This window comes from Actinia tenebrosa, unplaced genomic scaffold, assembly GCF_029948245.1.
Source record: "Actinia tenebrosa isolate PJP-AT-01 unplaced genomic scaffold, QUT_ActTen_1.0 PGA_scaffold12__29_contigs__length_12842862, whole genome shotgun sequence".
Taxonomy (NCBI): Eukaryota; Metazoa; Cnidaria; class Anthozoa; order Actiniaria; family Actiniidae; genus Actinia; species Actinia tenebrosa.
In genome coordinates, this window is record NW_028292572.1 from 8,305,184 (window position 1) to 8,329,852 (window position 24,669).

Consider the following 24,669-nt stretch of genomic DNA (forward strand, 5'->3'; position numbering starts at 1 on the left):
ACCAGGCGATATTTAAACTTCTATAGGACTGAGAGGCTTTGGGTGTTAATCTTCAAAATAACGAAACAAGGATTTAAGGATTAAGCTGTATTTACCTTTAGTCTCAAACCGATTTTTAGTTGCTTTATTTTGTTTTCATCAATATCCAGGTTAAAAACCCAAAAGATTTTTTGAAAACGAAGGGGGGAGGGGAGGGGATGCTTATCCCCACCCCACACACCCTGTAACTGGCTTAAGGGCTTAAGTCCCCCTACCCTGCCCTGCCCAGCCATGTAGTGCCTTTTACATTACACAGTGCTCTAGTTTATAGTCTTTACCTCCCTATATTCTTTTATATACATCGATATGATATCCAAGAAGGCGCTGTCCAAAGCACCTGTGCGTGCATATTTACACGTCAGGCATATCAGTCCTGGGACCTGACTTTGTTTGTTTGTTGAGTCCCTATTAAAACTTGTTATCTTTCAGTCTAGAATCAACTGTTCTGATAGTTACCTTTAAATATAGTATCAAATGTTCTGGATAGTAAGGATAGTGAATACGGCTCAAGCATTATGACGTTCTATAGAGGGGCTTTGCACCATCACGTGATGGCAGCCATGACAGGAGGCAGGAACAATTGAATACGGCATAATCTGATCTACATGAGAAAAAATTTAGTTTCCCAGGGGAAAGATACCTTATTGTTGTGCCTCCTGTCGTGGCTGCCATCGCGTGTTGGTGTGTTGGTGCAAAGCCTCTATACGTATATTTCCGTAACCCATTTCAGTAGCTGTTTTTGTTATGCTAATTTTCACTATTGTTTTGTATTCTCAAAGTTCTAACATTTGAGTATGAAAAGAGATTTTGAAAAGGATCGTAGAAGATTAGATATGAAAAATCATTAGGGTTAGTGTCTTATCGAGTCATCGTAAGTTTTTGGCTTTTTGCGCATTAGTTGGCTGTTACGTGTTTATGAGTTGACGCTGTGCAGTGAATGAGAACTAGACCGCTATAAATACTCATGTTTATTGTCTAGGAGTTCTCTGGCTTGAATACAACACTCTTGTGGCAAGTGACTTGAACACTCGATATTTATCACCATCCAAATGCATATCAAATACTCCTCAGTGTTCATTGATTTGAAATTTTGAAATCCTCTGGATCAAAATACGATTTCGTCACGATTTGACGCACTTGACTATTCACCTTATTTATTAACAGCACAGCACCACTTATTTCCTCACAGTTAATGATACTTGTCATCGAGATAGTAATCATTGTTTTAATAGTTAAATTGTGCTAATGCAAGAGTAGGAGTAATTTGTTTTCGACGCCTTACTGCACGACTCAAAATACCATCTTTCTGTGTCTTCTTCTGGTTTAAATTCCATTTAAATATAAATATATCGAGCATTAATATTTATCCAAAACTTCAATTCGTGTGGATGCGATGAGGTGAAGAATTGCATGCATAGAGTCATGTCTATCTTATTTCCTTTGGATTTTCTAAAATGATTGGTTGAAGTGGTGTGTGAGAACTGAGGCGTCTGGTACATTCTTTATCATGCTTTCTACGTCAGCTAACTCTAATTTACCGTAGAAGCGTACTTTGTTGTTTTACGCACCACCGACGCGCAGAGTGCTTTAACAATATACTAATGGCAGTTTTGGTATTTTATCATTCATAACTTCGCAAATATGTTCATGTAGTCATCATGTTCTTGGTGCAGTGTTTTCTCATGTAGTTCTATATGAACCGTACACATTAATCCTGTGCGGCTCTTATCGTCTATTAATCACCTTGCACTATCTTTCATCTTTCATCATCACGATTTTTTGTATCTATATGCGAATTTTCAATCCCCATTTCTTTTATCGGATGACAATAATATTGAAGCTATTTTTAATCATCACAATTAAAAATCGTTCAAGCAATAAATTCGTTCTTTGCGGTCACGCGAGAGAGTAGCACTTTTTTACTTTCTTCACTTGCTCGGTTTGTCGGTTTGTTCCAACATAGATAATAAAAGTTTATGTATTTCTTTATGATGGTGGTGTTGATGTGACGATAGATCGTATTGGTCCTACAGTAGTGTCCTCCTTGGCTGATGTACTGACTTCGAGTATCGTGTCGTTTTCCTGGGGGGATGTGGTTGGGTAGCAGAGTTCGAAGTTCTGTAGATCGTAGACTTTAGTGGTCAGAAGTGATCACCTGAATGTATATACGGCTTCACTACCACTTGCCGCATCGCTTCCCTGAGGATGAGTTCGATAGTTATAGTTTATTCTGTTTGTTATGGTCATGTTGATGGCCGTTGCTGTCATGATGATCATATAATCTAGTGGTCAATAGTGATCCCCTGGGTCCTTGACTGAGGTATTGACTGAGCACCGTATTCTCTTCTTCTGAAGGGTACAGTTTGAAGTAGCATCTCTATCCTCGGGGTAGAGTTCGATAGTTATAGTTTACCCTGTTTGTTATGGTCGTGTTGATGGCCGCTGCTGTCATGATGATCATACACTGTGGTCAATAGTGATCCCCTGGGTCCCTGACTGAGGTATTGACTGAGCACCGTATTCCCTTCTCCTGAAGGGTACAGTTTGAAGTAGCATCGTCTGAAAAGCCTCTTGAATGCTCTCCTATATGTACGATTCATGCAGGTATAGATGATGGGGTTGAGGCAGGAATTGAAGTACGCGAGCCATTTGATCACGTTGAATAGAGCGAAGGGTGGTCGGAATGTCGTACTGAAGGCATGGCCAAGAATGACAGTGAAGAATGGCAGCCAACAAACCAAAAACCCACCAATAACCACGGCTATGGTCTTGGCTGCTTTCATCTCATTGGCATGGTTCTTGCCGATTCTCTTGACCTGAGTACGAACCACGAAGAAAATAATCATGTACATGAGAATGACGATGGAAAGAGGAAGAAAGAAGCAGACGACGGAAACGAAGATGAGGAAGCTACGACCAGGCCATTGCGCTGTACGCGCGCACGACACAGAGATAGCGTAGATCCAGACACAAGCGATAACGACCAAAGCTCTTCTGGACGTAACAAGTTTAGGGTATTTAAACGGTACGGTAATAGCCAGCATGCGGTCAACGCTAACGGCGGTTAAGTTCGTGATCGATGCAGTCCCTCCAAGAATATCAATGCAATCCCAGAACATTTTCAAACCCTTTGATAAAACCCATCTGTTCGATGACAGTTGAATTTGCAACCAAAACGGCATGGCTAAGAGAGCCACGAGAATGTCTGCTAAACTCAAACTCACGATGAAGTAGTTGCAAATCGTCCTCAAGTCTGTGAACATATAAAAACTCGCAAATACTAGACCATTGCCAACCAAAGTCATGATAATCAGTAAGCTGACAAAGAAAGCAGCAGCGATGTTTTCACCGCTCGGCGTAAAGGGTTGTATCCCTTGGAGAACCTCGGTGGTATTCGTGATGTTCATTATTTACTCACTAGACAGTCGTAGAGAGATCTTGCTTGACAATGAGTTCTTTCGTACTAAAAGGAAAAACCAAAAACACCGACGTTACATGCATGCAAGCACAATATCGTCATACAACTGTAATTGCCCTAAGGCAATTACAATCCAAAATAACTCTCCGTTTGTTTAGCACGTTTGAACTTGTTAAATCGTGTACACAGTGGGGTATAACTTTCATGGGATTAAATTTGATATCAAGCTTAGACTTATTATCTTCGTCATTATACTTCGTGGGTTTTTAGTAGAGGCCACAGAAAATCATACTAGAGGCCGTGAGAAAATTATGATAATAAATAATAAGTAATTATACTCGTAGGAAAAGAGGATTATTTTGTTGGCGCTTTTGACTGAAAGAATCGAAGCAGCGGGCAGTTGTTCGGTAAACGTTTAACAAAATAAATTTGTTAATTAAATGAAAATGGGTCCTGACACATGATAGATAGATCATAGAGAGTGGAAAGAAAGTCGGGATCGATCCATCCTTGTAAGGTATCCACTGATCCGTTTCAAACAGTCATTAGCACGTAGCAGGTTAAGTTATTTTTTGTTCTGTACAAAAACAAAAGCTCGTGATCACGATTCACAATTACTCGGTATGTTTGCATATTTAGTTTACTTAGAATAAGGTTTACTTTGTATATAACGCTTCTTAATACCTTGACCGCATAGAAACGTGTCACTAAGAGACGACTCTAAATCATAATAATTTTATTCTAGCGCATTACATAATATCTCAATTCTCTTACGATAAAGAATAAATCAGTAAATAGTGAATAAATGAATAATTGTATATATATATACACTACAATAATAATAATGCATGACTGATTTTTATTGACACATCTTTTATTTAGAAAGGAATGGATTCTGGTATTAATAGAATGCATTTGGTCGCATGACAGGAAGACCAAATGGTTAGAGGGCTGTTGTAAATGTACATTATAGAATACAAAATGGGAATCCAACATGCTCGTTCTAATTGCTGGTCAAACTCACAAAATTTCAAACGCAAATACATACGACAAAGAGAGAGAGATATATATATATATATAGATACACCTTTATTTGAAAACGATAATTCCATAAATATAAAACTTCCTTACATGGAAGTCGTTAAGAATATGATCAGTAAAATATAAATATATAATCCTAAAAACTGAATTAAAAAATTTTAGAAACAAAGAAATGATTTAAATAACAAAGAGAAAAATCCTACTGAGCACTGGCAGCACGCCATCTCAACAGACGTTTTTTAAATTCATTCTTTGTTGGAGCAGAATTAATTTCAGAGGGGAAAGAGTTCCACATCTTAGCCTCTCTGTAATAGAAGCTACTCCTGAAAAAATCTGTTTTTGGGATGTATCGTACTTCAATTTGATCGCTCCCTCTTAATCTAGATTTAGGAGAGAGAAGTGAAAGAGACCTTTGCATTTCCCTTTTTTTTTTTTTTTTTTTTTTTTTTTGCTATTTTTTTCCTGCCTTTATACTATCCAAATGAAAGTTTTCACTAACATACAAGTAATCACTCATTTTGTAAGAAGAGAGAGAAAGAGAGACCAAAAATTGTACAGAACTAAGGATAATTCTATTGCTTTCTGTGCTGGGAACCAGTTTGACAGGTAAAAAAATAGTCCAGAAAAATAACTCGAGAAAAAAAATACTAAATCCATTTATCGACACTAACCTTATATCTTACTAAATACCAAATCCATTATGCGACACTAACCTTATATCTTTGTCTTATTCTTACTTTACGATCCCTTTGGCACTAAAAATATGTTCTTCTTGCACTCATCTGGAATATAGTAGATACCTGTATAGTATAGTTAGAAAAATCTAAGAGAAGAAGTTTCCAGAGACGCGCGCTTTTTCTCGGTGAATTTGTTCGAGGTTATCAAGATTGAACGCAAAATTGTTTTTAAATCTGCTTAAATAGTATCAGTCAAATCTCTCCAAGCGAAATCAAAAACAGATTACCTTTACTTATTGGCTCATTATATCCCTTACGTTCGGTTTTATGAATCCCAGAGATTTGATTTTTTTCATGCTTTGTTTTCGTCTTGCACGGTCGTAAAGAAATGATTGTCTGTTTTCTAGATTTGTTCCAAAGATTGCGGCCCCAAATGCACCGAAATCCAATCAACCACACGACGTTGTATATCTCCCTTTCATTCAAGATTACAGCAATTATTTTCAAAATCACTGAGAACAATGCTGGAAACACTGATGTGACGTTAAACTAAGCATTATTTAACGACATACGACTTTATTGGTTCTTACTGTTCGATTTTCATCTGATTTGAATGCTTTTCCAAATAGATGTTTTGTGATCGGTATATATGTGTTAGAACTAGCCGATGACGTTATTGGGATGGGAATAGTTTTTCAATAGAATACTCTTTCTTAAAGGTATAATACGTCTGTCTAGTGCCTCTTGAGGAGTAATTATCGCCGAGTTGTTGAAATGAGTTGATGTCACAGATGACGCAAATTTAAATGAATTAAACTTAAAATTGGTCATTTCTTTTTTCTCTTTCTTATAGTGCTACTGAGATAATGTTTTCCAATAGTAAAGTAGACCTGCATTCAGCTGCAAGTATTGATTTCTTACCGAACGTGTTCATCGTTTGTACGCTTGACGCATTTTTGAGGGAAGTATAATGACTTGCTAGACAAACATCTTTGTAAGGAAAGATATAAGTACGTAAAAGGTCGAGTCAACACGTTCGATGTGTTGATGGTACAATAACTGGCATAAAATTATAAATGCCTAAAATATCTATCTTTGGTATACCAACCAACCTTTTCCAACCAGACGGTTTATAGGACTGACCATTGCTAATAAATTTGCTTCCTTCGATTTTTTTATTCATTTAAGATCAGTAGTGAACCAGTCTATACCAACCTTTTCGAACCGGACGGTTTATAGAGGTGACCTTTGCCAATTAAATTTGCTTCCTCAATTTCTTTCATTCATATAAAGTTCGATAAGCGACGTAAACTTCAACCTTTTCCGACCAATCGGTTTATAGAGGTCACCTTCACCATGTATTAAGGTACAACAAAATGCAGAGTCAAAAAGAAATTCCCGCTCTAAATCTATTTCTTTTTTCTCCGAATGGTATATTTTTGTTTCTTGTTCAGCTGTCTAAGTGTATGCATGCAGTTCTGCATATCCATAGAGCACAAACGTGACCATTTATACGAGATGATTAAAAAAGGTGATTTGTATCTTTGTGGGATTATCGCACGTCAAAACATTCGGCATTTCCCACAATTATACCTGTATTATGTATCCGCAAGGAGTGTAGTATTTCAGACATTTTCTTAAAACTATGCAAGATTTGAAAACGAAAATGCCCCATCTCTCTCAAATGGCTTCCAGTAATGTCCCATTACTCTCGAATGGTTTCCTGTAATGTACAATTAAACTCAAATTATTTCCAGTAATGTCCCATTACTATTAAATGGCTTCCAACCAATCAGAAGAGGAAAGATACATTCCATTCATTTCGAAAGCCATTTTAGAGTCAAAGTGCTGTAAGTTTTCCGTTCAAACAAAATACTTCTATATCTATCCTAATATCTACCTTGGGCTACAAAAAGTCGCGTCGGAAACATATTTTTTCTAAAGCTAATTCTTATGTTTCATATTTATGAATACTGTATACAAGAACAAAATACGATCTTTTCTTTCATCTTATGTTGTCGAAATTTATGGGAGGCACAATACTAACCATATAATTGCAATAATAACCAGAGGGGAAAAATGGATTTTCTTTAAAAAAAAAATTCTGCACAGGTATTTTGGCAGGCTGTTTTCTTTGGCGACTCTATTTTTTTTTCTTCTCTAGTCTTTCACTACTCTTTCATAAATCCTCTCAACTGAGTTGCTGGAAAAGTTCTTCGGAAATTAATCTTTAAATATTCATTGAAAATTATTTAGATTAGCTGAAAAATCAAATAAATAAATGTAATAAAATAAAAAATGAAAAGATTTTTTAATCATTTTTAGGCGCAAATTTCGCATAATCTGATAATCCATCATTCCCGCCTACACACACTTTCTTTCTTTTTGCCTTTTTTATTCGTACGTTCGTTTGTTTTTCTGTCTTTCTCTCTCTCTCTTTCTTTCTTTCTTTCCTTCCTTCCTCTTATCTCCCTCTCTCTCTCTTTGTCGTGTGTATTTGCGTTTGAAATTTTGTGAGTTTGACCAGAAATTAGGACGAGCATGTTGGATTCCCATTTTGTATTCTATAATGCACATTTATGAAAGCCCGCTCTAACCATTTGGTCTTCCTATCATGCGACCAAATGCATTCTATTAATACCAGAATCCATTCCTATCTAAATAAAAAGATGTGTCAATAAAAATCAGTCGTGCATTCTTTTAGAGCCGTCTCTAAGGTATTATACAAGAAAAGAGTAGCCTGCGTGCATCCTTACAAAAACTGTTGGTTAGGTTTCAACAGTTTGTGTTCGGATGCACGCAGGCTAGAAAAAAGGTACAGACTATATTGCGTAGTGACGTAAAAGGGTTTCTCATTTTTAGATCAACAGACTATACATACGTACACTTCTAAAAATATCTAACTACTATCTTCTCAGCTCCCGTCACTCCATGCTTCTTGCACGACAACTCGCGTCGCGTTGGTATCATAGTTTATCATTGATACAGTTTTGTTCTATTAGAATTCACATTCATGTCAAACAAATCTTTAAGGCGCACGTCTTGTTTCAGTCTAAAAATATATCCTTTGAATTCCATCGCATTCAGTCAATGATCTACTTACGATAAACGATACACTAGCTTAGGAATTGTTGTAGGGTTTGATACAGATCATATATTAAGCTCTATTCAGTTTTTACTGAATCTCTTTTATTAATAGCTAAAAAGTAATTGTGCACGTGGCATCTGATAAACATCCTTTCTTTTTTCCATCCCTTTCTGCCTATTTTTATTATTCTAGTATCATGGATACATGTCAGCTACATTATTATCGCATCTAGTTGAATCACGTTCTGCATGTGGTCAGTGCTTTAGGGGGTTTGCGGGGATCCATTGAAGTCTAGTTGGTATTCTGAAACTTCCTGTTGTCACGTGCACTATCACTATATGTTTTTCTTCCTTTCATTATTATTATTAACTACTGATGATACGTATTGTGTATATTGTATATCACCCTATCTTGTACTACTGATGATACCTATTGTGTATAGTGTTCTCATATCACCCTATACTACTCATGGTATTGATGGTGTTCATGTATCATCTTGTACTACTGATGATACCTATTGTGTATAGTGTTCTCATATCACCCTATACTACTCATGGTATTGATGGTGTTCATGTATCATCTTGTACTACTGATGATACCTATTGTGTATAGTGTTCTCATATCACCCTATACTACTCATGGTATTGATGGTGTTCATGTATCATCTTGTACTACTGATGATACCTATTGTGTATAGTGTTCTCATATCACCCTATACTACTCATGGTATTGATGGTGTTCATGTATCATCTTGTACTACTGATGATACCTATTGTGTATAGTGTTCTCATATCACCCTATACTACTCATGGTATTGATGGTGTTCATGTAACATCTTGTACTACTGATGATACCTATTGTGTATAGTGTTCTCATATGACGCTATACTACTCATGGTATTGATGGTGTTCATGTATCATCTTGTACTACTGATGATACCTATTGTGTATATTGTTCTCATATGACGCTATACTACTCATTGTATTGATGGTGTTCATGTAACATTTTGTACTACTGATGATACCTATTGTGTATAGTGTTCTCATATCACCCTATACTACTAATGGTATTGATGGTGTTCATGTATCATCTTGTACTACTGATGATACCTATTGTGTATAGTGTTCTCATATGACGCTATACTACTCATGGTATTGATGGTGTTCATGTAACATCTTGTACTACTGATGATACCTATTGTGTATATTGTTCTCATATGACGCTATACTACTCATTGTATTGATGGTGTTCATGTAACATTTTGTACTACTGATGATACCTATTGTGTATATTGTTCTCATATCACCCTATACCACTAATGGTATTGATGGTGTTCATGTATCATCTTGTACTACTGATGATACCTATTGTGTATATTGTTCTCATCACCCTATACTACTAATAACATTCATATTGGATCCATTATCTTCCTGGTCACATTCTTGTTCGCCGTTTGAATAAAAACCGGCACGAATAGTTTGCGTATGAAATTTTGAAAATGTATCTAAAAAAGATTTTAAAAATTGCTACATTATGATGATCGTCAATGTGACATACAGATAGATAAGGTTTCCAGATGTGTCTGAACCCGAGTCCATATTTTCTACCACGGTCCATGTTTTCTCGGGTCCAGTCCAGTCCATGTTCTAGACCATGCCTTAAAATTATATATTGTGTCACGGCTATCTTTGATTTGCACTGAGTTTGATTTCGGGTGAGTTTTTGAACTAGAAAAAAATAGAAGGTTTTCCTAAGTATTCAAACTCCCCATTAGATTATGGTGACAGTAAGACCGAACTTACACTTTTCTCAGGGCCACTTTAGAAATGAGCAAGAGACTTGTGCGAGTTTTGAACACTTGACCCCTGTAACGATACATTCTTTGTAAATTTATCACACTTCTGAAGGCTCGTAACTTTAATTTTGATTCATTTTAACGAAACGCGTTCAAATTTCAGAGACTTACTGATATTGAGATGCTTTTTCTGACAAACCTATTTTGCTAATTCACCTTTTCGGCGCTAGCCGTCACGTGGTTTAAGTTGTGTTGGATTGTGTTACGGTCACCAAGAAGTTCGGACATTGTTCTGGGATTTTCGTACAGATAAACTCAGTGAATTCGTATGGGAATCCGAGAACGATGTCCGAACATTTTGGTGACCGTAACACAATCCGACAAAGTGATTACAACGTGACGGCTATCGCCGAAAAGGTGAATTAGATTCAAAACTCGCCCCATTCTCTTCCTCGTTTCTAAAGTGGCCAATAGAAATGAAGTAAGCTCCAAACTACAAAAAACACTAGGGATCCCACAAGAGAAACATGACAGAAGGTGTAGAAGTTTCTAGGCGCCACACCCTCTGATTTCTGTCTTGACAACCTGTTCTTAAAACAAACGAAACCGTAAAGATTGCATGTCAATATTCTTTCCGTCATTTCATGTTACAAGCCTTGAATTAATAGGCAGATTAAGATTCCCGTTTTTCCTTCCCGCAAACGGTTTTCATCGTTTCCCTACATTTCACTTTACCATTTGAAAACCTTCTTGACAAAGACAAGTATTCTTATGTTTATCTACTACTTAGAGATTTTTTCGATTCCTTTTCACTAATTTTAAATATTTTTTTAACGGTCAACTGACGTTTCACGTTTGCCGTAAACGAGATTCTTAAACTCTCTAATAACGCAAAAATACTCGCCCAAAGCTTAAGAAATAATTATTTATTTCATTAAAATGAGAAAGCTAGGAATCTTTGCTACTTAAGTACGTATTCCAAACTAAATCATTAATAAATGAGGCTATTAATCTTCAATCCGTGTCACAGGATTCCCACTAAGGCAGTGTAGTCTCTGAGGATTTTCTTAATAAATCACTAATATAAGGTGATACAAGGCGAGAATATATGTTGATAGTCTTACAGGACGTTTTTCGGATAATGATAATGCAATATTATGAAATTATTAACTCGTTAATGTCTCATTATTTTAGTGATTAATGAGGACCAGCTTTTCCCATCGAAATTCAGGAAGGTTTGGTGAAAACCGCATACGATAAAATATAAAGAAAGTGGCCGATTTCTCTCTATGCTTAGGGTACTGATCACATCAGAATTCAATGATATCTAAAAAACTGGACCCACATTCTTAGGTCAGAAGATTCGACGCGTACATAAAAACCGACATTTACGAACCAATAGCCGACGAACAAAAGAAATTTCACTGTACTTACACTTTGATTCCAGCATTCCCTCCTTTTTTTAATCAGAATTACATGGACTACCATTTAAAAAAATATCAAGAACGAAAGCAAAGGCGAATAATGAGATCCTTAGATCGGTAACGATGCTTTTCTGCATGTTTTATAGCCGTCTGAAGAGCAGACTCTCAAAAGTTGATGGTTCTGGGACGTACTATACTATTCGGGATCCACAAATAGAAGTACTTTCATTACTATATTTTTTCACCGCTTCACTGAAGTGGCTTTCTTAATGGATTAGCCTTAAGCGGATCACCAAATCCATAGCGGTCAGTTCTGCCAACTCGGATTCCGAATTCCAAAATGTCATATTCTCTAAGCTTAAAAAAATATCTTGAGAGCATAAGCTTACCTCTTACTGTGTTACTGTGGTTAAAGGGTTCTTTAGAACGGTTCTGACAGCTTTTTATCACTGACCGTAATCAAAGCATATTTACATTCTTAATTGTAAGACCCTTTCGTCAGCTCATTTATCACCTAATATGTTTCTATTTAACCATTAATATTGCTCAATTATGGACAATAATCCAAAAGAAAAACACTTTATATGACCAAATCCTGCTCTATGTAGTGCATTCATTACCTAAAATTATTTAAATAAAGTTTCTTATATAGTGATTTTGGAGCTCTCTTAGTGAATGTTTCCCGCTATCGTGCGAGTACATCAACGGTCTAATATCCATAGATATAGACTGTATTACTAAATATGATAGGCGAAGATAAACTCCAATATCACGCATCAATAAAAAGGGTTTGAACTGTGGAGGAGAATTCTTAAAGGCGCGCGTGTTATAATGAGGAAAATCTCGCGGCAGAAAAGCCGTTTAAGCGATAATCTTCTGTTTACTTAAACAAATCCTTATTCCTGTCAACGTTCCTGTTCTATTAGTCTTGTTGTATGCGAATATTTTTGCACTCTGAGTTTTTCCAGCTGTTACAGGGTCTACCTCTTATAAGCGACCAATTGATAAAGGGCCCATGTCTAATAAGCAACCAAAGACCTCGAGTATTCGACCACTTTACATAGGTCCTCTTTTATAGAAGATCACAGGCCTCTAGTAAGCGACCAGCTTTACATAGGTCGTCTTTTATAGACGACCACAGACCTCTAGTAAGCGACCAGCTGTACCTAAGTCGTCCTTTATAGACGATCACAGGCCTCTAGTATTCGACCTCTTTACATAGGGCGTCTTTTATAGAAGATCACAGGCCTCTAGTAAGCGACCAGCTGTACATAGGTCGTCTTTTATAGACGACCACAGACCTCTAGTAAGCGACCAGCTGTACCTAAGTCGTCCTTTATAGACGATCACAGGCCTCTAGTATTCGACCTCTTTACATAGGGCTTCTTTTATAGAAGATCACAGGCCTCTAGTAAGCGACCAGCTTTACATAAGTCGTCCCTTATAGACGATAACTAAAAGACCACATAGTTTTCATCTCTAATAAAGCCTACCTCGGAAATCATTATAAGTGTCAATCGAAATGACCCTACTAAGTGTGGGTCGCACCTCATTAAGCAACAGACCAAACCAGGGGACCACATTTTGTAATAAATAACCTGTCGTAAGAAACGACTAAGATACACCAATATTCTTGTGGGAAATATTTTGACATTGTCAGATGGAGAACAAGTTTGGCATGTCGAACCTAGAGGAAGCAATGGATTAGTACAAAGGCTCATGTCGTGAAGGCCATCAATACCACGTGTTCTAGTAGGGTTAAAGCCGATTGGTTATTAGCACACTGTGTAGATTTCAAATTTGGTAGTTGGTTCATTTGCGCTTTTTAAGCACATTTAGTATCATTGTTCATACATCTGTTGTGATATTAGACGGAATATTTCCAGGAGCTTGACGAATACTATGTATAGCATGTGTAAGCTTTTAGATTTATTTTCCATCCATCCATCCATTCATCCATTAATCCATCCATCCATCCGTTCGTTCGTCCATGCATCCATCCATCCATCTATCCATTTATCCATCCATCCATCCATCCTTCCATTCATACACTCATTCACCCACCCATCCATTCATCCATCCATCCATCCATTCATCCATCCATTCAACCATTTATTCAACCATTTATTCGCCATCGGTCCATCCAACTGGCAGAGTTACCCTGCTGGCAGAGTTTCCATCCATCCCATTAACCATCCATCCATTTAACCTTCCATCCTTTTTCCAACCATCCAATTATCTATTTATTCACCAATCCATTAACCCAATACTTCGTACATCCATCCGCCCAGCCATCTATCTCGATCCATCCAATCATCATTCATTTATTCATTCACCCATTCATTCTTTAACCCAGTAATCAGTCACTCATCGTTCACTCATTCACTCACTTATCAAGCGATCCCTCCATCTTTTCTTTACCCATTTATTTTCATATTCGTTCTTTTACCCACCTTTATATTCATTATTTTATTCTCTCAAGTTTACTTTTCCTTTCCACGCCTCTTCAAACAAACCTTCATTACAGTGGCTCCTCTCATACAGTCTCTAACTCTGCCAATGTAAAGAATTTATTCCAATCCTAAACCCTACGTATCCTAGCATCGTATACTTAGCATGACATGAAAGTATAGTTTCCAAGATTATGTTCGAATTTTTCTTTTTTTCGAAATTTTCACATAAAGCAAGTTTCATGGCAATATTCTATATTCCTTGAGATATTTTTAAGGACATATGACATTAATCCCAATTTGTATAATAAGGCTAACACGATTCCCAATTGACCAAAAAACAAATACGTCAAACCTATCCTATCTTTGTGTAGGCACGGCTAAAATCTACTACAACAATAACAATGATTCTAATAAAAATAAAACAAATAAATATCTAAAATCCTTTTGATCTAATATCCTAAATCCTGTAGATGCAACCAAAATTAAGTCACCTTTTGGGGGGAAAATCAATTTTAATCGGCAAGAAATCAGAAAATCTCGAGCGGAAATTACATATTGTGAAGCAAAATGCTGTCAAATCTTTCCGGGGTATAATTGTTCAAAGTTTGTTCACATGAAATGGATTAAGCTATTTTATATTTTTCTATAAGGATTTATATATTCTACTATATAGTATAACTGTGTGCAAAGAAGAGATTAGTTAAGGTAATGCGGGGTAAAACAAAAGGATTTGCAGTTTTCGTTCAATTCCAAATCCTGTGAAAAGAACAGCAAATTTTCAGTCCATTTAAGTGTTTATTCAAGACATCTCGTTTGTTTGATTTCTTGACATAAGTTTTAAGGTAAGATTTTGAATAAAAATTTAACTGCAGTGTCTTTAATTTTCTAAAGATCATTCTTTATTAGTAATAGTTTAGTTTTTGTATTGTTGAAATAATTTGGCGAATTATTTTTATGGAAAGTATGATGCATGTGACCATTTTGAAGATTATTTTCCAATGGAGTTTTTTGAAAATGTTGAAAAAGATCGCTTTGATGAAAGAATTTCACACGCACGTCCAAAATCGTTATTTGAAAAAGTTAAAAATTACTACCCGCTTTTTTTTAGGATTAGTTTGGTAAGTAAAAAAAACAAGAAATGGTCGGAAAAAGAATTAATTTTCATTGTCTCTTCGTTGGATATTCCATAAAACTCAGCGTAATATTTCTGGGGGAATTTTTTCAAAATTGCTTTACAGATCTTTTGATTTCACCGGAAAAGTAGTTCAAAAGTTTCTACTGAAGCATTGAATAATGAAATTGTGTATATCCTGAACTAAATAACAAAAATTGTACCTGTATTAAGTTTAAACTTACGTCAGTGAAGCAGGAGTTAACAGGGAGATTCGTTGATTTCTGAATTCTCTACGGTAAAGGTGTTAATGACACTGCCTCCTTCGAAATCTCAGTATTCAGGAAAGAAAGGTGTTCTGTATCATATAAATATATCCGCAGTTGATAACGACGAACAATTGATGTTCTGTTGTTTTTGTGCTTACTATAGGTCATAGATTATTACAGATCTACATAGTAAAAAACATGTTTTTATACCTGTTGTTAAATGCTAATGATTTTTTTGATAGCAAGTGTCATCTTGTCATCTTTAATGATCTGCCACAATTAAAAAAAACAACAATTTTCTAGCCATTTTCTCATCCATTTTCGATCCTAGAATCTCTAACAGTGAAATTCCAAGTAGTTTTTACACTAGAAGTTAATTTTCGATTTAACACTAGTACACCTACTTGCAAGAATGTTGTCATACGAAAATAGAACATTAGTGATTTAGTGGGATAGGAATTATATTAAAAAACAAAAGAAGATCACTGAAGCTGAACTTTTTCTTTTGTCTTTTAATGTATTCCTATTCCACTAAATCACAAATGTTCTATTCTTGTATGACAACCTTCTTGCAAGTAGGTGCATATAAGCACTTGAATCGTAATCAAAGATTTTCTTAAATTTTTAATTCCTTTAGTTGTGTTTACAATCAAAAAAAAATAAGTTTTTCTTGAAAAAAAAGTTTCCATTCTATTAAAACTGCATAAGTTTTTTTATTTCAGAGGTGTTTTTCTTTGATTATCTTGCTATTGTGGTCAAAAAACCGCGATAATTGAACGAGGGGGAAAAAATGCGATTTTATCTTTTGAACTTGTTTACTTTGGGTTGAATGTTTCTTTTGCACTTGTGGTTGTGCATGTCAAACATGAAGTTCTCTTCCTCGCTGACATTCACCACCTGACGTATACTATCCCAAATTGAACAGATTTCGCTCAACGTCTTTGTTATTCTTTTCATTGAAGGACAAAGCGAATTAGAAACCCATTTGAAACAATTACAGATAAATGTATATCATACACTTTTCTAGAAGAGAATCTGACGCACATCAATGATCGTTTTTTTTCCTCATTTTTTCACGATATAAGTTCTTATCTCCCTCGCTTAAATTCACCTGATAATGTTGTTTTTCTTACGGGGTTATTGTGTCTTTTTTATAGCGAACTCACGATGATTTTTAAAGCAGAAATTAATGAATATTTCATCCATACTGGTCTTGCCGTCGTGATTTCCATTAATGTACAAGTGCTGTGGTCATGCTTATTCCCTTAAGGAATGTTATAGTTTTATTCATTGATGTTGTATCAGTCAAGTGAGAAACTGTGGCCTATTGGTATAACGTGACAATTCTTGCTAAGCCGCGTTTTTTATAGAGGAAACGTGTATAAAAACACACAAAATAAAACAAACAAATGAATAGCTTCAATAAAAGCTTTGTAACAAGCAAGCACCAAACATTTAAGATCATGGGCGCATGCGCATAAAACATACCACTGACTATTCTCTCCGTGACTATGAGGCTCACTCTGCCGGATGATGTATTCGCTTTTTTTAAAACACACAGGTTCTAGAAATTGAATATGGGGACAAAATTAAATTATTACCGATTCCTCCATTTACGAGCCCATCCAGTGCATTCCCACAAACGGCCTATGCACGCACCACGTTGACATTACCAGAGGTTCTTTCAGAACGTATTGTTATAAGCGAATGACGGTCTGCTGAACTTGATTTTTAAAATAGTGGAGTTGAGGTCCCATCGCTGCCACCATGTTGATTCAGACGAAAAAATGACTGAACGTTTGCACGTGTTTCACGTATTTTCCACACAATTTAACAACGGTTTGATTTACAATACGAACTAAGCATTTGGTTTTCAACGATTTAATCACGTTAAAGTTTATAACGACAAGATTTCTTTATCTTCTGATTTAGCAGTTTTTTGATAGACGAAAGCAAAATCAAGTCGTCTTAAAGCTGTGGAGGGGTTAACAGAACGTAACATGAAACGTGCTCTCCACAATAACTTGCTTTTGGGAAATAATCTTCATTTTGACCACTAGTCTGCGTGATGTCGGTTGTTCTAAAGTGGAAAACTGTTGACCCTACGAGACGTCAACATCGACAGAATACAGTTTGACAATACAGTTGGTTATGCAAACCAACCAGTAATGTTATCTTGCTTCTTTAACAGCTGCTTTTAATATTATTACTGTTCTATCTATCGGTGTCTGAGGCGTAATTTCATTAAGTTAATGGCGAAAAAGAGCTTTTATACATTCCTCTTGGGCGTTCTAGGTTGATTAGTTCTTGACTTGACCTCGGTATCTGCTCGAGAAACATGTTTTTGTGGGAAGACGTGCTGTGAAGATAAATTCACCTACACGATCACTGGCTTGAACATTAAAAATATCAGAATGAATAACGAAAACCAAAGTTCTAGATTCAAAACAATTTTTTCACGCATATGATATGGTCTCTTATATTACAAGGCTATTCGTTCTAAATATGCAGACTCTTGGATTCCGCTAGTATTTCTTTGAAAGAGAATTTACTTCCAATAGATCACCTTATGCTAAGATTTCTTCTAGAGAACTCGTTGTGTTATTCTTTACATTCCTTTAGTCTCGATTTATTCTCTCCCCTGAAACCGTGGGAATCAAGAGACCGTTTTAAATGTAAATCCCATCGTTTTCACAATGAACTTCGAAAATCAAAAGTTACAAGTGAATTTCATTAAAGCTTTTTGGATTTAAATTCCCAGTCGTATCAATTGTGATGTTTAGTACGAATTTTCTTCCAGCTTTACAGTAAGTTTTGACAGATAAAGAGAATTATATATCTGACTTGTGCACTCCTTGATAAACCTTACACCCTAGCGCGTTTTTTCTTCAAGGATCATCCTTTTTAAAACTTCCTGCAGTAGAGCCATTCTGGTGTTTATAATAATTCTCGTATTATTGCTGTATTATGGCTTTGTTTTCTGCTGTTTTTATTTCTCTTTTTCCACAGAACAGTAACCAAAATGCAGACTAATATTTCTACAGAAAATGTTTTTGATATTAAAATTACCTAAAATAGGCTGGGCCTAGTTCGAACGTACTCTTTTACTATGTATAAGCTGTCCAAAAATTGTCGTGTACACTTCAATTTTCCCCTTAAGAAAAGAGTCTAAATCTAAAGTCAATTGAATCCTAGTGTTATTCCGATCTTTTGGGGGTTATAATATAAACTCACTTATGAATAACCACAACACAAAACGCTTCAAATATCAACGAAGAGTACAAACACGTAAAGAATCTGAGCTCTTGTCGGCATGTCAAAATACACGCCACAGGATCGCTCTCCTACATTCTACTTAGACTAACCATAATAAGATAGAATTTGATTTTAAGCAATTTTAAATAGAAAAAGCTTTCAAAACACTTATGGCTCAAATGATTGTACGTATAGTTCTAGGATTTTTTCATTTAAAAGTTTGTAAGTAGTGACTTAATGTTTGCAAGTTTAAAATGCTTTGACATGTCTAATATCTAAGGTGCTGAACTCGAAGATAGAATCCTAAAATGAAGCTAGTTTTTCCTTGAGTTATATATCGAACAGCAGCAACGTTAACTAAACCATTTATAATCAAGTGAACAGTTTGAACAAGTCTTTACAAATATAAATAACGTTAGAACAGGGTTAGCAAGTTGTAAATGATTCGTGGATTGTCGAACTCTAGACCAGTATACCAGAACTTGACTTTCAGAGGGCATGTTTACTAACCTAGTTATCATAATAGCCCACACAGAGTAATGACTCTATGTAACTCACCCGACCGCTCTAGGCTCTCCTACCTTATTTTGAAGCTCTGCAGATAGTATACCGCCTCGCTGTTGAATCTGTGACTGAGTGAGGACAGTGAGAAGTGGATTCCTTTCCTGCCTCGACCTTTTTACTGTTTTCAAGCTTGCCTCTCGTGATTTTATTAACCTGCAGATAGTATGCCGTAGCTTGCTGATGAATCTGTCCGCACTGAGTCAGGACAGTGAAAAGTAAATTTCTTTCCTGCCTGTTTTCTTTTCTAACTGTTTTCAAGCTCACTTGCCTCTCGTGATGTCTGAAGAGAAATGACACCAAACTCCACTTGAAAGACAAGGGCCTAGATCCGTCGATAACCGTTAACGAAAACTCGACGTTAACCAGACTCCAGGGGGGCGACTAAGGTCTTGAGAAAAAGAGCTGAAGAAACCGAATGAGTCTTAGGAAGCCAGTGTTATGCGCGTGTTCTCAAAAGTGATCTATAACGAAAGCATCCAGCTATTCACGTTCTGTCGTAAGGTGAACACCACTTGATACTGAGATAACAAGCGAAACAAGAGATAATTGGACGTCCATTAACAAACGATGAGTGTTTGATTGTAAAGAATCTGTGTTGAGCTGAAAGATTTTAGATTGACCTCCCATTTAGCTTTCAACTGATAATCATTTTGATGAAAAATTCCAAAGTTTAACTTCGTCGTTACGTCATTCTTAAGCAAAAAGCAAAGCACGCAAGTACTGATGGGTATCGTGGTGTTCGCTAAGCCTTAAGCGGTCTCTGCTATGAGTAGTATCGCGGGCGCAGAAAACGTAACCTTGACCATAGAGTTTTGGCGGGAACGGAAATGCATGTCCGTCGCATCTTTGGCGCCAAATTGTAAATTCGATTAAGCGGAAGAACGTCACGTGATGACACCATGCTAATTATTGGCATTCCTGATTCTAAGACGTCTATTCAAACAGTTGACTTAAACGATTTGCCCACGGTCCCTTGCGAAAGATGCTATTGCCCAGTCTAAAAACCTCTACAGTCCAGTCAATTATCATATACACCGAGGGAACGAAAAGATGAGAGAGAGCCGGAGAATAAGGGTCATCGTGCTAGTTCTTCTTTAGTATTTCAAGGACAACTTACAACTTTTAGTGAACGCTAGCAAGGGAATTTTTAGGAAAAACTGGAGCTTCTAAAGCACCGGGCGTGCATGTCGTCACGTTGAAAATATCGTTAAATAAAAGTCTTTAATCTCCGTGAGCATTCCGCCCCGATTAAGGATCTTTTTTTATCTAAACTCGTTTGAATTAGCCTGCAACACTAATCATCTCATGACTTTCAATTATTGCAGGCACCAAATACTGATACGAGTCAGTGTCACTCTCCCGTGCATCTGCCATATTGAAACCTTAAAGTGCACCTAACCCCCGATACAATACTTTCAGTATTGATTCTACATAAAGTGAATAGTTGAATGGTGAAATATTTGAATGTTGCGTCTTTAAGTTATGAAGGTTTATACTTGCATTACATTGCTGATTGTGATGTCACCCCAGGCTTTTGAGTGTATTTGTTTTAATTTTTAATACTAAACACTAGCCATTATGAGACATCTGATTTACAATAAACATTGTAGAAACCTTGAGTATAATGATGATTCTTTTTAAAAACTGTTCGTGTGAACCAGTCAATATTTGTATATTAATGATGCCTGGGGTGACGTCACAGTCAGCAATGTAATGCAAGTATAAACCTTCATAACTTAAAGACGCAACATTCAAATGAAGAAATATTTCACCATTAAACTATTCACTTAATGTAGAATCAATTCTGAAAGTATTGCACGAAGGGTTAGGTGCACTTTAACACTTCTCTGTTTTAATGCCCTTTGAAAATACACATGCATTATCACAACTATCATTACCTTCTGTCAATTCCAACGATAGAAACAGAACGGACAATCCACTGTATAACTCTCCTTGTCGAAGAAAATAGAATAGGTGCAGTTGGTCTTTCGCTCTAATATTAACTACACCCAAGTTACAGGGTGCTCAAATTTAAACTGTTCAAACTTTGATTAAAATAATTAACATTGATATCCCTAAACAATCCTCTTAAAAGCGGCAACTAATGGAGCGGTCTTCAGCAGATGGCTCTTTATTGACGGCCTTTAAACTGTCTCTTGGACACCTTTTTGTCTAGTGCGGTGTTAATGGGAAATATATACGTTTGTTATTGATTCGAATCCGAGATTGATAAACGAAGATAGACTACGTGACTGAAAACAAAGATTATTTAGCTAGCTAGTTTTTTTCTTTCCTCCCTTTTATTTTTGCATGCTTTCTTTCTTTCTTTCTTTCTTTCTTCTTTCTTTCTTTCTTTCTTTCTTTCTTTCTTTCTCTCTCTCCTTCCCTTAGACTAAGGTTGTTTGATCATTTGTTCTTTTCCAAAATTTCTTTCATCCATTAAACTAGTTGCTCTTATCGTTAACAGGCCTTAACAGTCCCACACATCAATTCAAAAACACGAAAATAATTAATTTTTTCCTGTTAAGATAAGAATTACTCGTAACGTCCTGTTTACTAGCTAGTCTTTATCTTCCAAGGAAAATAGGATCCGTGCAAGCAGAGTTGAATTCCGGAACTGCAAAATGATTCTTAAGATATTCCGTTTTCGATAAGAATTCCAAAGAATCTTGACTCTGATATTTGATAATCCAAAAATGATTATTCATAGTAATTTGACTTTAGACAGTCTTTCTTGTTGAATTAAAGTGTTTCAAGCTGTTCTGTCGCCATCTATATATCTTCCGTGCAACCGCCATCCAACTGGGCCATTACTGTAGAGTAATATTCTTTCTCACGGTGTGGTCTGTGTGCACGCCAATGGCTCCCTGCAGTCAAATGTACTATATTAGTCTGTCTATCCTGCTTTGTGGTCTCAATAACCCTAGTGGTATGTATAGATGTAGGTGTAGGTGTAGGTGTAGGTGTAGGTGTAGGTATGGGTATAGGCATAGGCATTGGTGTAGGTGTAGGTGTATATGTGTAGGTGTGGGGGTAGGGGTATGGGTATGGGTATGGGTATGGGCATAGGTACAGGTATATGTATATGTATACCGATGTATGTGTATATATGTATATGTATATGTATATTTTCTTCATCATCATCATCATCATTATTATTATCATTATATTTCATAAGGGGTAGTGGTTAGCATTAACAATTAAAACAAATACACTCAAAAGCCTGGGGTGACGTCACAGTCAGTAGCATAATGGAAGTACGGAAGGAAGGGAGGTGAAGATATCGAATACGATCTTCTGTGTGCTTGCCAAACAGCAAAGAAAAGTTTATTCCAGGAAACTACCAGCATTTTACACAGCTCGATATATAAGATTGGCGCATTTGAAGCTTTAACATTCATTATGAATTCAAAAGTGACTAATGAATACAAATATCTAAGGCAGCTGAGTGCTCAACAAGTCCAAAAATGTTTAATCCGCTGAACAAATTCTCCTTTTTGATAAGTCAAGGCATAGTTAATAGAGGGGAATGGTTATGAAACCTATTGTTTAGGCCTAGGTTTAGGCCTTCATTTGCTTATTTCCCATATACACCTAATTCAAAAAACGTTGTCATCGCCAAAGGCGATAGGCGATAGGTCATTCTGCCGACATGAAAATGGTTTCGTTGAAAACAAAGAACATCGAATCAGTCTCAGCACTAAGGTCCATATACTCTTGACGAGAAGAAAAAGAAAAAACACAAGTCATTCCAGCTATTCTTGGATCTTGGAATGACATATATCCTATCGCTTTTCGCCTATCGCCTATCGCCTATTGCCTATCGCCTATCGCCTATTTCCTATCGCCTATCGCCTTTGGCTATGACAACGTTTTTTGAATTTAGGTATGTTTTCAAAAGCCTGACAAAGCAACATTCTATCGCAAATGCAACAAAACATCTTAGTACGATTTTTGAAATATTTATTAAAAAATTTAATTTTTTTCTTTGTTCAAACAGGCATTTTGTCATAGTACATCAGTTTCTAACTGTTTAAAAAAGGTTTTGAATGTTAACCCAAAACGAAAATTGGAATCAAAACTTATACGAAAGTCTAGTTTTTGGCGCTTTTTGCCATTATTGCCCATTATTGAAAAACATTTCCTCTTAAAACAAATACACTCAAAAGCCTAGGGGGACGTCACAGTCAGTAACATATTGGAAGTGTAAACCTTCATAACTTAAAGACGCGACATTCAAATGAAGAAACATTTCGCCATTCAACTATTCACTTTATGTAGAATCAATACTGAAAGTATTGTATCAGGGGTTAGGTTCACTTCAAGTTTGACAGTTGCTCTGGGTTACCAGAAAAAGAGCAAGTCACGTGAATAAAACTCAGCCATCTGCCACATGTTATATTTGCATATATATAGTCGTCTTCATTTACTTCTGACCAAAACAAAGCCAAGAGACAAAGCAAGGGCAAAATTTTAAAGGATCAAAGCGAACGGCCTACAAATTAAGGCTTTATTTTGCAAATATTTATAAAATGGTGTTCGTTACAGCAGCAATCGCCATCGGAGCGATGATTGTTGGATTTATCAGTGTTACTGGGCTGACATCTTACGTTATGTGTGGTCGATCGGATTCAGACGACAAAAGCAAGAGCCATGACTCATCGAAGGCTCCATCTGATCACTCAAGCCAGCCATCATTCCATGTTACTCCAAACGACCCTTATTACTTCACTGAGCCAGTTGTACGGATCGAAACTCTGCCGTTCTTGAAAAAAGAAGCTAAGCTGAGACATGGCTACGTTCTTCCTCCAGAAATTTAAATAAATACGTCCAAAAAACATCAGTATTAATTATGTTACCGTGAAATAATCAATGAAGTGTATTATTTAGCTCAGAGAAACGGAAAAAGCGAACCTTTAACCTGCCATAACACATCACAAGGACGGAATTTAAGGAGAATTTAACTGTAAATCTACGAAACTGAAACTATACACACTATAAACAGTCTTCAGTACTGGTAATTATTTTCATCATCACCCGACCAAGACAACTCTATGTATCGTTGTCGGGTTCAGAAACATAGAACAGGAGCGGAGACCAAAATGGCACAAAAAGGAAGTACGTTAATTAGATGCATGCTGTGACCGGCGACCCGTGGCATCATCCACTGTTTTTAATACGCGTTTGGCATCCTAAACCGACTGCATGGATGGCACAAATGAATAAATTATGATATAATTATGTCATTTTTCATGTGCCATTTCGGTCTCAGCTTCTATGTTCTATGTTTCTGAACCACGATTCTTCAATTGAATGTATATACTTATTTTGAGTCGTCTGAGTCGGTCAAATATCATATAGATGCAAAAACATTTTGAAATAAAATTAAATTTAATGTTTTGCTTTCAAAGCCTGCACTTTTCGCTATTAGTAGGATATAACTTATAGCCTACTAGTAGCTCATCCAATCATAATGCAGCATTAATGATAGACTACTTGTTGGATTTGACAAACAATCAATCATTGGACGAGGTT

General features: G+C 36.3%; 2 protein-coding genes across 4 annotated transcripts in view; one reads left to right on the plus strand and one right to left on the minus strand.

Annotated features, from left to right (window-relative positions):
* The window catches only part of LOC116308985 (protein O-mannosyl-transferase TMTC1), a 39,544-nt gene that overhangs the window by 13,264 nt on the left and 1,611 nt on the right, over nt 1-24,669 (plus strand). The gene's annotated exons all lie outside the window — the stretch shown is intronic.
* LOC116308989 (alpha-1B adrenergic receptor) lies at nt 111-19,422 on the minus strand. Of its 3 annotated transcripts, XM_031719515.2 has the most exons (3): nt 5,463-5,751; nt 5,212-5,298; nt 111-3,502 (listed from the first exon to the last, which is right to left on the minus strand). In XM_031719515.2, exon 3 carries the CDS (start codon nt 3,444-3,446, stop codon nt 2,442-2,444), a length of 1,005 nt encoding a protein of 334 aa, XP_031575375.1. In that variant the 5' UTR covers nt 3,447-3,502; nt 5,212-5,298; nt 5,463-5,751; the 3' UTR covers nt 111-2,441. The 3 variants fall into 3 exon arrangements, with proteins under 3 accessions (XP_031575375.1, XP_031575376.1, XP_088884408.1); XM_031719516.2 differs by lacking the exons at nt 5,212-5,298; nt 5,463-5,751 and adding an exon at nt 19,152-19,422; XM_089028282.1 differs by lacking the exons at nt 5,212-5,298; nt 5,463-5,751 and adding an exon at nt 11,493-11,508.